A 15000-nucleotide genomic window follows, 5' to 3' on the forward strand; every position below is an offset into this window, starting at 1 on the left:
CGTGGAGGACCACGGGTCAGGGTCTGCGTGGAGGACCACGGGTCAGGGTCTGCGTGGTCTGCGTGGAGGACCACGGGTCAGGGTCTGCGTGGTCTGCGTGGAGGACCACGGGTCAGGGTCTGCGTGGAGGACCACGGGTCAGGGTCGTCAGGGTCTGCGTAGAGGACCACGGGTCAGGGTCTGCGTAGAGGACCACGGGTCAGGGTCTGCGTGGAGGACCACGGGTCAGGGTCTGCGTGGAGGACCACACATTCTCCCATCATGTTTTCTTTTTATGAATCCCAACCTGTGCGCGGGAAGTGACGTACGTTCAGCCCCGTTTATTAACGTACGCCACGTTAATAAATGAGAGTATTTATCTCTTCTTATTACTGTGCAAGTGTAATACTTTGTGTCTTTGTATTTCAGTTCCACGTTGTTGGAAATAAACCAAATAATTCCTCTTCCTCTGCAGGTACGAGGAGACTCCTCCAGAGCTCGCCGACGGTAAAGAGGACTCTGAATCAGAGAAGAAGAAGGACCAATAGCATCCATCGCTGCCCCTCCCCCCCCCCTCTCCCCTCTCTCATCCAGCCTGCTGCCGCCACATTTCACCGAAGCTCCCCGCTCCCAGAGTAGCCAACGTTGTTCTTCGTCTCTGGTAACCGTGGGAAGGCGGCGTTTTTGTTTTGGGACTCGGCGCTGTGATTCCCGTCTCCGTCGCTCAGCTGCTCTCGCGCACAAACGCCGATCCTCCCGCCCGCCGAGCGTCGTCTCGCTTACGTCACAGTCCAGGAAGGAACCGAAACATTACACGCTTTCATTTCAGCTCGACTTAGTCCGGCCTTTGTTTCGTTTTTCGTCTGAAAAGCAGCCGCAGCGTCTTCACGGCTAAACGTCTCGTTTATTTGCAGTTCGCCGGAGCAGAAAGAGCGGGAAACGGGGAATCAAACGTCCCTCGCTGTGTTGAAGGAGCGTTTTGGTTTAAACAGCTCTCGAAGAAAAGGGAAATCCCACACAGGGCTGCACGATATGAGGAAAATATGCGAGTGTACTCAGTTCTGACTTTCTGCTGCTTTCAGTATTAAAATACAAAAGATTACTTGTTGAACTTAAAACAAACGAAAGGACATATTTTCAAACATTATTTTATTGAACATTGAATATAAAATGCAGCACAAAAAAAAGACTCTTTTTTAAACTGTAATTTCCTACTGATGTGATCTGAGTGTCTGTCGCGATATGTCGCAGCCTTTCATAATGTGTATATTGCTCCAGTTGGTATTGCGATAACGATAAAAACCCCGATATACAGTGCAGCCCTAACTCCGCCCACTGCTCTCGCTGCGGCAGCGCCATTTATTCAAGAAGAGAACTACCAGTCGGGTCTGACCCAAAGAACCAAAAACGTTAGTTTTCTTTCATTAAAGGTGCTCTAAGCGATGTCATGTGTTTTTTTTAGGCTACATTTTTTGTCCTCACTATCTGCTAGCTGCCTGTCCCCTGAACAGGCACTATCTCCTCACTATCTGCTAGCTGCCTGTCCCCTGAACACACTGTAAAAAAAAACATCTCACTATCTGCTAGCTGCCTGTCCCCTGAACACACTGTAAAAAAAACATCTCCTCACTATCTGCTAGCTGCCTGTCCCCTGAACACACTGTAAAAACATCTCCTCACTATCTGCTAGCTGCCTGTCCCCTGAACACACTGTAAAAAACGCGGTCTCTGTAGACAGCCCAGGCTCCACAAACGGCAACAAAAACAAACTGGCCAACCTGCACCACCAAACAAACAGTGTTCTAGCCAACAACCGACCAGAGGGATTTGGGGTGGGGGGGGTTGGTGCGCAGAAGGGAGGTGGAGGGGACGGGATGAGGAGGAGGAGGATGAGGAGGAGGGAGGGGCGAGCTAGCCTCCGTTTAGTTTGAAAATACTTCGAACGTCAACAAGAAGTAACGTCACCCAACATCGCTTAGAGCACCTTTAAATGTTGCTGCTGCAGCAGGAGCACCGTGCAGGACTTTCCTTTTCTTTAAGACTTCATTATTTTCCAACGCACCGGCAGACGGGTTGTTTGGTTCTGCACATGTTCTGTCTTTTAAAAAGTGGAATCGGCCTCAAAAAGTGGGACAGATCGCACGGTAGGAGCAGCGCTTCTGACGTTTTTGTGGACTGATTCCCGTTCGTTCGAATCCCCCCCCAGGACGCTCGTGTGTATGTTCACGTCGTAGCTTCTCAGCCAGGCGCGGTTCCTTCTCTCTGGGGTTTCTTTACTTCCTGTTATTCTTTAGCGCTGCTCATCCATTGGCTCACGCTCGAGGGGACACAGATACGGCGAGGACTGTTAAGTTTAGGCACGAAACGACTCGTAACGTTTAGGGAAAAGATGGTGGTTGGGTTTCCCTCGGTGAACGTATTGAAATGATTCATCAGCTGAGATTTGAAGTCACTCCCTGCCATCCACCCTGCCTTCTGCCTTCTGCGTTTCCTGTTTGGTTTTTACTTGTTTTATTGTTTATCTTGTTAAAGGGCAGACTTTAAAGATGACGAGTCCAGTCAGAAGTCTTTGATTGTCTGAATGCTGACTGTACCTGTGACCGCTGGCAGGAAATAAATCCCTCTTGTGTTCAGGCCGGACTCGCTGAGTGGCTTCACATTATTTGTGTGTGTGTGTGTGTGTGTTCACATTATTTAGTGTTCTTCTGTTAGCTGCTGCGTCACATTCAGTACATGATACTGAGAGGTGATTCTTTTCTTTTTGACGCTTTCAGCCCCCTAAATTCTGCTTCTGCTTCACTTTAAAGATGACACTGTACATATTCTGTTTCTTAAGAGTGATTTATGGTTCTGTGGAGGCGCCACGCAACGTAGCCGACGTGTGTGTGTGTTACTACATTCGTGGGGTCCAAAAACGGGGGAGTCCAGTATACTTGTGGGGTCTGCACAGCCTTGTGGGGTCCAAAATGCTGGACCCCCCAAGGTTAAAGGTGTGTTTGAGGGTTAAGACCTGGTTTTAGGATTAGGGTTAGAATGAGGTTCTGGTTAGGGTGAGGGTAAGGGTTAAGGTTAGGCATTTAGTGGTGATGGTTAAGGTTAGGGTAAGGGGCTAGGGAATGCATTATGTCAATGACGGGTCCCCACAAAGATAGTGACACAAACGTGTGTGTGTGTGTGTGTCCCCTGTTCTTTCTGACTAGAGTCCGGATCGGGCCGAATTGTTCTGTCCGAGCCCGACAGTTATAATCTCATTTCTTTCTCAGACTAACGACACATGTACGTTTGTTTGTGTGGAAGCTTTCATGAAGCAGCTGGAGGAAGACGGTCAGAAATGTCAACAGATGAGGTCATCAGCTCACACGGAGCATCAAGCTCACGTTAATCAGCTGTTTAATTTATAATGTTCAACGTGTTAACCTTTCCTGATGGCTTCGTTTCCACCGTGATCAGAACACCAGCGGAGACTCGTTACCTCCAGGGCCGACGTTATAACATGAAGAACTCTGCTCCGGTCGCATTTACACGTCTGTTCCTCTTTCACTCTCTCACACACACACACTCACACACACACACACACACACTCAGACACACACACACACACACACACACGCTCACACACACACACTCAGACACACACACACACACACACACTCAGACACGCTCACACACACACTCAGACACACACACACACACACACTGCTGCTCATTCAAGGATACACACACACACACACACACACACACACTGCTGCTCATTCAAGGATACACACACACACACACACACTGAGCGCTCTTAAAGGAGCAGCTGCACCATTTTACAACAAATGTCTTATCACGCTGATGTGACCGAGCCCGGCCCGAACCCGACCATCATTTCTAAATATCTGTCCGAACACGGCCCGTCGGGACCCATCGGGCCCCATTGGGCTCGGGTCGGGTATCCATGCCTCATTTCTGACCACGGGGGGGAAATCTGGAGCAGGAGAAGTTAACCCTCTCCTTGATTTCATGTTGTTGATGGAGACGGAGAACCAGGACATGAGTCGGAGCCACGGCCGAGCGGCGTGTTGTTACGTATTTCAGGCTACAGATTTACACACAGAAGCATAAATAACCCTTTATTTTCAACCCGTCTCATGTTTACATCCAAAGCAACGATGTGTTTGTGGGTTAATCTTTAAAATCACTTCACAAACGTATAAAAATGTAGCTTCTAAAAAAGCCTCGGTCCCAAAAACAGCCGGTCAGTCAGACGCTACGGCCGCGTTTCCAACATCACCGTTTCCTTTAGGCTTCGTTTTTAGCAGTAGGTCTGACAGTAGGTCTGTCTGAACAACAGCTGGTCGTTTGATAGTCGACTCGGAAGACGGCGAACATTTTGACAATAAACTACAACAACACAACAGTATGTGGAGTTAAACTGGACGGGTCCAATAACCTCTGAACAGTTCTACTACGTGTTAAACTGCCCATATTATGAACAAATGTGTCTCTGGTGCTTCATACAGACGTTGATAACCCTCCATGCTGTTCTGAGTGAGATACGGTTTCTGAATGTGTCCTGTCTTCAGTCTCCGGGTCAGCTGGTCAACATCTGCACGGCTTTCTACGTCACCAGCCGAGACGAGGGGGCTAGGGGGCTAACCGTTAGCATGCTAGCTCGTTCTCAATGGCAAAACACTGCTACAACACACACTAGTTCACCATAATCTCCAAAAGAACTACTTCCATGTCCCTGTTCTGCAGGTATTCAACACAAAGGTGGAAGTGTTCCCTCGTTTAGAAGAAGTCTCCCAGCTAATCCTGCCTTGTTCTACTGAAGTTGGAGAAACAGCTAGCTAGCTCATGTAGTCCTTACCTAGCTACTGAGCGTGTAGTCCTTACCTAGCTACTGAGCGTGTAGTCCTTACCTAGCTACTGAGCGTGTAGTCCTTACTCAGCTACTGAGCTTGTAGTCCCTACCTAGCTACTGAGCGTGTAGTCCTTACCTAGCTACTGAGCGTGTAGTCCCTACCTAGCTACTGAGCGTGTAGTCCTTACCTAGCTGAGCGTGTAGTCCTCTACCTAGCTACTGAGCCGTGTAGTCCTTACCTAGCTACTGAGCACGTAGTCCTTACTAGCTACTGAGCGTGTAGTCCTTACCTAGCTACTGAGCGTAGTCCTTACCCAGCTACTGAGCCGTGTAGTCCTTACTCAGCTACTGAGCGTGTAGTCCTTACTAGCTACTGAGCGGGTAGTCCTTACCCAGCTACTGAGCGTGTAGTCCTTACCTAGCTACTGAGCCGTGTAGTCCTTACCTAGCTACTGAGCGTGTAGTCCTTACTCAGCTACTGAGCGTGCTAGTCCTTGCACTAGCTACTGAGCGTGTAGTCCTTACCTAGCTACTGAGCGTGTAGTCCTTACCCTAGCTACTGAGCATGTAGTCCTTACCTCAGCTACTGAGCGTGTAGTCCCTACCTAGCTACTGAGCGTGTAGTCCTTACCTAGCTACTGAGCGTGTAGTCCTTACCTAGCTACTGAGCGTGTAGTCCTTACCTAGCTACTGAGCATGTAGTCCTTACCTAGCTACTGAGCGTGTAGTCCTTACCTAGCTACGCTCTCTCTCTCTCTCTCCCCACCGAGCTCCACCTGATCTTCTAAGAACGGTGACGCCGTTATCAGTCGAGTATTGATTGGTCAGTAGGCGGTGCTTTAACACCGGTTGACCTCTGATCTCCATCATAACGCTCCCGACCAGGTTAGGCGTTCAGCATGAGTTACCACGGCGATTGAACCCGTAACAAGTGATCCACCTTCGTGGTACAGAAAACCCCGGGTTGAACCTGAAGTTAGCTCGTTAACGCCAAATCTCGCTTCGTAGTACAGGCCTCTGCTTCGGGCCTTTCACAATATTTATGTTTACATCTGTGAAATGGTCACACACTGCAACATAATACGCAAAAAGTATTTCTACGTTCTGGCTCTTCGTTCACACGACGCCGCCGTTTAGGGGGGGCTGCAAACCAAACTTTTAAACTGAGTTCCAGAGTGAAATATTTTTTATAGCAACAATCCCACTTATGATCTGCTTCAGATTAATGTCTGATGCCTTTTTACACTTTCAGCCCCATACATTCTGCTTAAAAGTAAAAAAAAAAGTAGACAGAACTGCGTACAGGGTTAGCTAAAACAGTGATCAAGTCATTTTCTGACTCAGATACCCTACCCATCAATCTATACATCAGGTGTAACAGCAGGCAGGTACCCCGACCCTGACAGACGTGTGGCTGGAGCTGGAGCTTCTTGGAGCTCTCAGCAGCAGCCTCGTGCCGCCATTATAAGCCACTATGAGTTTTCTAATGCTGCCTTGCTTATAACGTACAGTAAGTCAGCAGGCTGTGATGGTCGGACCTCTGAGATGTAGACATGTTTCTCTGAGTCACTAGGTACATTGCTTTTAGCTGTCTTCAAAGAATCTCTTGACAGAGGGGAGCGTCCTCCTTCACTGAGGCAAGGTGGCATAACACTTATCCCAAAACCCCACAAAGACCCTCTATTAATTGAGAATTGGCATCCTATTACATTGCTAAATAATGACTATAAGATTCTAGCATCTATCTTAACAACGCGTCTCAAATCTGAACTACACACTTTAATTGATGAACGCCACGTAGCCGATAACGTTCGCCTAGTTTTAGATCTGACTGAACACAGACTCTAGATGATGAACACCTTATTTTATTCTTAGACTTTCAGAAAGCCTTTGACACGGTAAGCCACACATCTACTCTTGACACCTTAAACCTCTTTAATGTTGGTAAGAGTTGTATTAATGCTGTTAAAACTCTGTACGTGGGAGGAAACGGTCGCGTTAGATTGGCTAATGCAACCTCCCCCAGATGTGACGTAAACGAAGGTATTCGCCAAGGCTGCCCCACCTCGCCTCTCCTATTTTACATCGTAGCTCAAATTCTCTGTGATTTTTATGTTTTTTTATTTTATTTTACCTTTATTTAACCAGGAAGAGACTCATTGAGATTTAATATCTCTTTTTCAAGAGTGTCCTGGCCAAGACAGGCAGCAGTACAACCACCCATACAGTACATACAACCACACAACATACACACACATACAGTACATACAACCACACATACAGTACATACAACATACAACCACACATACAGTACATACAACCACACATACAGTACATACAACATACAACCACACATACAGTACATACAACATACAACCACACATACAGTACATACAACCACACATACAGTACATACACACACAGTACACACACATACAGTACATACAACCACACATACAGTACATACACACACAACATACGCTAAAACACCAAAAAACATCAAACAACTGACACAGCAAAGCTTTCAACGTCGACCACAATCCTAAACACATCAGGCAGAACATCTGCAGCCAGATGTTCTGCCTCCAAGTCAATCATCATCCTCTTAAAAGCGACCAATGAGAGCAGCTCAGTGAGTTTCATGGATTCCTGTAACATGTTCCAGGCAGAGGGAGCAGCAAACCTAAAGGCCTTTTCTCAGCTCAGTTCTAACCTTTGGACCAGACAGAAGGAAAAGATCCTGGGAACGTAGTCCCGGTACTATTTACACTGATATAGGCCAGAAGGTAGGATGGAAGGAGACCTAAAGGAGCCTTGAAGGAAAGATGGAAGAGCACCTCAGAAGGAAAAGATCCTGGGAACCAAGATGTAATTCACAAGAGTACATTCAAAGGAATTACAGTAAATGAAAGAGAAATACAAATGTCACAGCTGGCCGAAAGAACGAGATCCAGGGTACAAGAGGCCGAAATGGGTTTCCTCAGGAGGGTAGCTGGCGTCTCCCTTAGAGATAGGGTGAGAAGCTCAGTTATCCGTGAGGAGCTCGGAGTAGAGCCGCTGCTCCTTCACGTCGAAAGGAGCCAGTTGAGGTGGTTCGGGCATCTGGTAAGGATGCCCCCTGGGCGCCTCCCTAGGGAGGTGTTCCAGGCACGTCCAGCTGGGAGGAGGCCTCGGGGAAGACCCAGGACTAGGTGGAGGCACGTCCAGCTGGGAGGAGACCTCGGGGGAGACCCAGGACTAGGTGGAGGGACGTCCAGCTGGGAGGCGGCCTCGGGGAAGACCCAGGACTAGGTGGAGGGACGTCCAGCTGGGAGGAGGCCTGGGGAAGACCCAGGACTAGGTGGAGGGACGTCCAGCTGGGAGGAGGCCTCGGGGAAGACCCAGGACTAGGTGGAGGGACGTCCCAGCTGGGAGGAGGCCTCGGGGAAGACCCAGGACTAGGTGGAGGGACGTCCCAGCTGGGAGGAGGCCTCGGGGGAGACCCAGGACTAGGTGGAGGGACGTCCAGCTGGGAGGAGGCCTCGGGGAAGACCCAGGACTAGGGTGGGAGGCACGTCCCAGCTGGGAGGAGGCCTCGGGGAAGACCCAGGACTAGGTGGAGGGACGTCCAGCTGGGAGGAGGCCTCGGGGAAGACCCAGGACTAGGTGGAGGGACGTCCAGCTGGGAGGCGGCCTCGGGGAAGACCCAGGACTAGGTGGAGGGACGTCCAGCTGGGAGGAGGCCTGGGGAAGACCCAGGACTAGGTGGAGGGACGTCCAGCTGGGAGGAGGCCTGGGGAAGACCCAGGACTAGGTGGAGGGACGTCCAGCTGGGAGGAGGCCTCGGGGGAGACCCAGGACTAGGTGGAGGGATTATATCTCTAACCTGGCCTGGGAACGCCTCGGGATCCCCCAGTCGGAGCTGGTTAATGTGGCCCGGGAAAGGGAAGTTTGGGGTCCCCTGCTGGAGCTGCTACCCCCGCGACCCGACCCCGGATAAGCGGATGAAGATGGATGGATGGACAGCTGGCCGATGACACAACCCTGTTTCTATATAATGAATCCCAAATAGGAGTGAATAATAAATGTAAACTAATATTCTGAAAGCTCAGGCTTGAATCTAAATCGTTCAAAATGTCTCGTAAAAATAAACATTTGGGTCAAATACACGGCATAAATATAATACTTTAGTAACTTATCTTGGAATAAAAGTCAGTCCTAATCACAAGTCGATGACAGAGAGTAATATATCTTTACTACACGTTGTCTTCCCGTCGACCGTGCAGCTTTTAGTTTTTCTGGGTCAACATTTTCAACAAGTTTTTCCAACGTTTTTGCACTTTTTCCGATGATTTTGTCGTTTTTTTCTCCCCCAAGTATTATGACTTTTTGTTGGGGGGGTTTTTCCGCCTTTTTGAAGTTTTTTGACTAACATTTTTGTTACGTTTTTCAACGTTTTTTTGTCATTTCTTTCATCAAATGCTTTAACATTGAATAAAAACACCCAAAAATCGATGAAAGTAGTGAACTGATCATTTATTTGACTTGTGAAGAGCGTCGTAGGGAACCATCCATGTTGCTTTGTTTTCATTTGTTTGAAAGAAACCCAAATTTCTGATATAGAAACCTTTTGAAAATGGGTCAGAGTAGACCAACAGGAGAGATAATGAAGAGTTAGAGTCTTGAGAGACTGATCTATGTACGACAGGCTCTTCTCTCTGAAGCAGGTCTCTCATGAGCAGCATATTTATTTACTTCAGTGGAAATACCTCAGTTACAATGTGCCAATCTAGACAAACTATTATATAACGTTATATGGAGGAGGAAGCCCCATAATATTAGGAAAAACATCTTGACGAATAGTATTGAGGAGGGGGGTTTATCGGTAAATGACGTCTCGCTCTTCAATGAGATATTAAAAACCAACTGGATTAAAAGATCTTTGGAAAATCCAAAGAGTTTGTGGAACAGTCAATGTCCATATACTCCATCAACAGACTGCATATATCTATTGACTCATATGTATTATTATTATTTATTTTTACTTTCTTACTTATTTTTGTATTCTTTATGAAAACATGATCTGTAACTAAATGATTTGTGTTCTACAAGTTCAATTTCCTTTTTTGACAAATTATAACAAATGTATTCTGCAATAAAAATAAATAAATAAATAAAAATACCTACCCGGAAGTAGTATCGTTTTTCCGGACGCGGAGCAAAACAGACTCCTGTGTTCATAGCTGTTAGCTCTGTTAGCCCCGTTAGCTTCTTCCTGTCTGTTTTTAGCGTTTTTTTTTAGTTGAATATGGGGGAGGCAGATGTGACGCTGAATCAGACCGACGAGAAGCCACCGGACTCGGGGCTGGTTCCCGGGGAGGACTCGGTGGTCTGGAGCCACGAGGTGGAAGTGTGTCTGTTCCACGCGATGATCGGACACAAACCCGTCGGTAAGACCCCACAGCTAACGGAGCTAGCCTGTTAGCTACACAGCCAACGGCGCTAACGGTGCTAGCCTGTTAGCTACACAGCAAACGGCACTAGCCTGTTGGCTACACAACCAACGGCGCTAACGGTGCTAGCCTGTTAGCAACACAGCCTGTTAGCAACACAACCAACGGCGCTAACGGTGCTAGCCTGTTAGTTACACAGCCAACGGCGCTAACGGTGCTAGCCTGTTAGCTACACAGCCAACGGCGCTAACCGGTTCTGGCTAGAAGGTTGTTGTTGTTTTAAAGAACTTAGGTAACGTTACATCGCCAGTATGTAAAATAGCGACAAAAATATAGGTTAAAGTGCCACCAATGTCGAAAAAAAGCGACAAATAATTTGAAAGAAATTCAATAAACGTCCAAAAAAGTGACAAGGACTCATGCTACAACCCGTAACTCGTGTTTTCACGACCTTCTACCAGTGAAAGTACCCGTAACGTACTCCCCGTGAACTGGTACCAGATGGTTGTACTCCCAGTTACAGTTCTTGACGTCAGGCACACATAAACAACAATGGCGCCCCCTGTTGATGCTGTACAGACGCCGCTGATTAACGGTGAGAAATAGAAATAAATAGACATAAATAGGCAACGTTAAGTAATCCACACATTGTAATCAAAACAATACACATACGATTGTGTACTACTACAGGTTATGTTTATTAAATGAAGCCCAAAATATGTCGCTGACTAGAAATCGCTATCAGCTAGCGCTAGCTAACGTCAACGTTAGGTAGCCGCTAGCTGACGCGAGCTAGAAGGGTTTGTTGTGACTTTGCCTGGAACGCTACCAAGTTGTGACTTGAAGTCGTAACCTACGGGCTAAACATTGTGTCTGGAACGCAGCATAAATCTCCCAAAACCAACCTTATTTTTTTTAAGGGGGACATGCTAGCCTCGTGAGACCGTCCTGATCTGGCGAGCTCCAGTTCTCCACTCTCAGATCAGTCTGGCATCTTGAGACAGAGAAGATTTGGAGCCGTTCGCCAAACGACCGACCAATCGGCGTTGGTTTTGAGGCGGGTTTAGGTGTGAGAACAACGAGAAGCGACTGTTCAGTCTGAACAACGTGGCGGCTTCCACGGATGAGATGAGCGTAGCTATCACCAGGTTTGATCTGAAATAGAAAGTATTCCTTCGTTGAAAGAAGAGCAAAAAACGGCTCTGGAGGCTTTTCTCGGAGGAAAAGATGTTGTTGCTCTTCTCCCGACTGGTTTCAGCAAGAGTTAGATACATCGTTGATCTGATTGGTTGATTTGGCCGTCCATCACCAACATAGGTGGTGATGGACAGATGGTTTATCCAATCAGCTAACCAGGATTTTCGCGCCTTCCCAAAAGTTCTCCAACGGAAAGTTCCCAGATGGATATGCCGAGCAAATGAGACGCAATCCATCTGGAGTCAGGTTAGACAAAACTACCTCTTCTAAATATTTTGGGGGGGACATATCCGCTGCATCCCTCCCGAAATATATACGCCTATGTGTACATACACAACAAGTCAGTACTGGTAAAATAAATCAAAGTCATAGAAAATGTGTCTCTTATAGTGTTGCAGTTCTTAAAGAAAATAGTTTGAAGTTTGGTTTTGAGTCAGAGTTTCTTCTGGTGAATGTGGGGAAAAGATAATATCTGTATCTGTATCCATCGTATTGTTTTCAAAACAAATAAGACCCCCCCCTCTTATTAGGAGTGAACCGTCACTTCCACATGATCTGCATCAGAGATAAGTTCAGTCAGAACATCGGTCGGCAGGTGTCCTCTTCCGTCATCTGGGATCATCTGGGAACCATGTACGACATGCAGGCTCTGGTGAGGAGCACGCTAACACACACACACACTAACACACACACACACTAACACACACACTAACACACACACACACACACACACACACACACACACACACACACACACACACACACACACACACACACACACACACACACACACACACACACACACACACACTAACACACACACACTAACACACACACACACACACACACACACTAACAGACACACACACACACACACTAACAGACACACACACACACAACCACACACTAACACACACACACACTAACACACACACACACACACACACACACACACACACACACACTAACACACACTAACACACACACACACACACACTAACACACATACACACACACACTACACACACACACACTAACACACATACACACACACTAACACACACACACACTAACACACATACACACACACTAACACACACACACACACAAACACACACACACACACACTAACACACACACACTAACACACACACTAACACACACTAACACACACACACACACACAACCACACACTAACAGACACACACACACACACACACACACAGACACACACACACACACACACACACACACACACACACACACACACACACACACACACACACACTAACAGACACACACACACACACACTAACAGACACACACACACTCACACACACACACACACAAACACACACACACACTAACACACACACACACACTAACACTAACACACAGACACACACACACTAACACACACACACACACTAACACTAACACACAGACACACACACACTAACAGACACACACACACACACACACAGGGGCACCGTATAGGGGGGAAAAATTAGGACAATTCCAAGGGCCCATGACTGACAGGGGCCCCAAAAATAGGTAAAAACTAATATAAAATTATTAACATCATCATTCAGTATATGTGTGTATGTGTATATATATATATATATATATATATATATATATAATAATACAGTTAATGATCTCTTTTAGAGCTGCAGCTAGCCATTATTTTAGTAATCGGGTATTCTACCGATTATTCCATCGAGTAATCGGATAAGAAGTACTTGGTAAGAAATACTTGGTAAGAAATACTTAGTAAACAGCAATAGTAAATATTGATTATTGCTGTGTACCAAAAATAAAAAAGGAAACCTGTCTTTTGTATATATATATATATATATATATATATATATATATATATATATATATGTATACATGAAAAGGCAACATTTTTATTGCCAAATTAGTACATTTTTGGTGGCCCAAATGTTAATATTTTTCGCCCCTTCCCTTCTCGCCTCTGGCTCTTTGCACTGGATGTGTAAAGAGCTGTTCACTAACCAGAGGGTAGATGTGACGGTACAAGGCTTACAGCAGGGCTGTTCACCTACACTGTTCTGGGGGACACATTTTAAGAAGGCTAATACTGAGTGAGGAGAAAGAACGCAGACATCACGGCATGATGACGTCATTCACGTGCATATTAAGCGGCCATGCTGGGGGGGGCTGGTTGGTCTCCAGCAGCAGCTACGTTTCCAAAGATTAGTAGCAAACTAATAAACAGTCAGACTACAAACCAACAGCTCTCGTTTTAGCTCGTTGGTAAAACATGGCTGTTAGCAGAGTAGCATGCTGTAGGCTAGTTGTGTAAAACATGGCTATTAGCAGAGTAGCATGCTGTAGGCTAGTTGTGTAAAACATGGCTATTAGCAGAGTAGCATGCTGTAGGCTAGTTGTGTAAAACATGGCTATTAGCAGAGTAGCATGCTGTAGGCTAGTTGTGTAAAACATCACTATAAGCAGAGTAGCATGCTGTAGGCTAGTTGTGTAAAACATGGCTGTTAGCAGAGTAGCATGCTGTAGGCTAGTTGTGTAAAACATCACTATTAGCAGAGTAGCATGCTGTAGGCTAGTTGTGTAAAACATCACTATTAGCAGAGTAGCATGCTGTAGGCTAGCTGTGTAAAACATGGCTGTTAGCAGAGTAGCCTGCTGTAGGCTAGTTGTGTAAAACATGGCTGTTAGAAGAGTAGCATGCTGTAGGCTAGTTGTGTAAAACATCACTATTAGCAGAGTAGAATGCTGTAGGCTAGTTGTGTAAAACATGGCTGTTAGCAGAGTAGCATGCTGTAGGCTAGTTGTGTAAAACATGGCTATTAGCAGAGTAGCATGCTGTAGGCTAGTTGTGTAAAACATGACTGTTAGCAGAGTAGCATGCTGTAGGCTAGTTGTGTAAAACATGGCTGTTAGCAGAGTAGCATGCTGTAGGCTAGTTGTGTAAAACATGACTGTTAGCAGAGTAGCATGCTGTAGGCTAGTTGTGTAAAACATGGCTGTTAGCGAGTAGCATGCTGTAGGCTAGTTGTGTAAAACATGGCTGTTAGCAGAGTAGCATGCTGTAGGCTAGTTGTGTAAAACATGGCTGTTAGCAGAGTAGCATGCTGTAGGCTAGTTGTGTAAAACATGGCTATTAGCAGAGTAGCATGCTGTAGGGCTAGTTGTGTAAAACATGGCTGTTAGCAGAGTAGCATGCTGTAGGCTAGTTGTGTAAAACATCACTATTAGCAGAGTAGCATGCTGTAGGATAGTTGTGTAAAACATGGCTGTTAGCAGAGTAGCATGCTGTAGGCTAGTTGTGTAAAACATGGCTGTTAGCAGAGTAGCATGCTGTAGGCTAGTTGTGTAAAACATCACTATTAGCAGAGTAGCATGCTGTAGGCTAGTTGTGTAAAACATCACTATTAGCAGAGTAGCATGCTGTAGGATAGTTGTGTAAAACATGGCTGTTAGCAGAGTAGCATGCTGTAGGCTAGTTGTGTAAAACATGGCTGTTAGCAGAGTAGCATGCTGTAGGCTAGTTGTGTA

The 15000-nt window shown here is 46.4% G+C and overlaps 2 protein-coding genes across 6 annotated transcripts in view; both read left to right on the forward strand.

Annotated features, from left to right (window-relative positions):
• hm13 (histocompatibility (minor) 13) overlaps positions 1 to 1422 on the forward strand; it is a 21212-nt gene extending 19790 nt beyond the window's left edge. For all 4 annotated transcript variants that reach the window (XM_078244688.1, XM_078244689.1, XM_078244690.1 and 1 more), the window contains one exon: positions 455 to 1422. In XM_078244688.1, the coding sequence (XP_078100814.1) occupies positions 455 to 527 (73 nt within the window). In that variant the 3' untranslated portion in view covers positions 528 to 1422. The remainder of the gene's footprint in view (positions 1 to 454) is intronic.
• Positions 1423 to 10003: 8581 nt separating this feature from the next.
• The window catches only part of mrgbp (MRG/MORF4L binding protein), a 10880-nt gene continuing 5883 nt past the window's right edge, over positions 10004 to 15000 (forward strand). Inside the window, exons 1-2 of one of the 2 annotated variants that reach the window (XM_078244692.1) lie at positions 10004 to 10257; positions 11988 to 12109. In XM_078244692.1, coding sequence (XP_078100818.1) covers positions 10116 to 10257; positions 11988 to 12109 — 264 coding nt within the window. In that variant the 5' untranslated portion in view covers positions 10004 to 10115. The remainder of the gene's footprint in view (positions 10258 to 11987; positions 12110 to 15000) is intronic. The other variant, XM_078244693.1, reaches the window with a different exon arrangement.

Source organism: Sander vitreus, unplaced genomic scaffold (assembly GCF_031162955.1).
Source record: "Sander vitreus isolate 19-12246 unplaced genomic scaffold, sanVit1 ctg289_0, whole genome shotgun sequence".
Taxonomy (NCBI): Eukaryota; Metazoa; Chordata; class Actinopteri; order Perciformes; family Percidae; genus Sander; species Sander vitreus.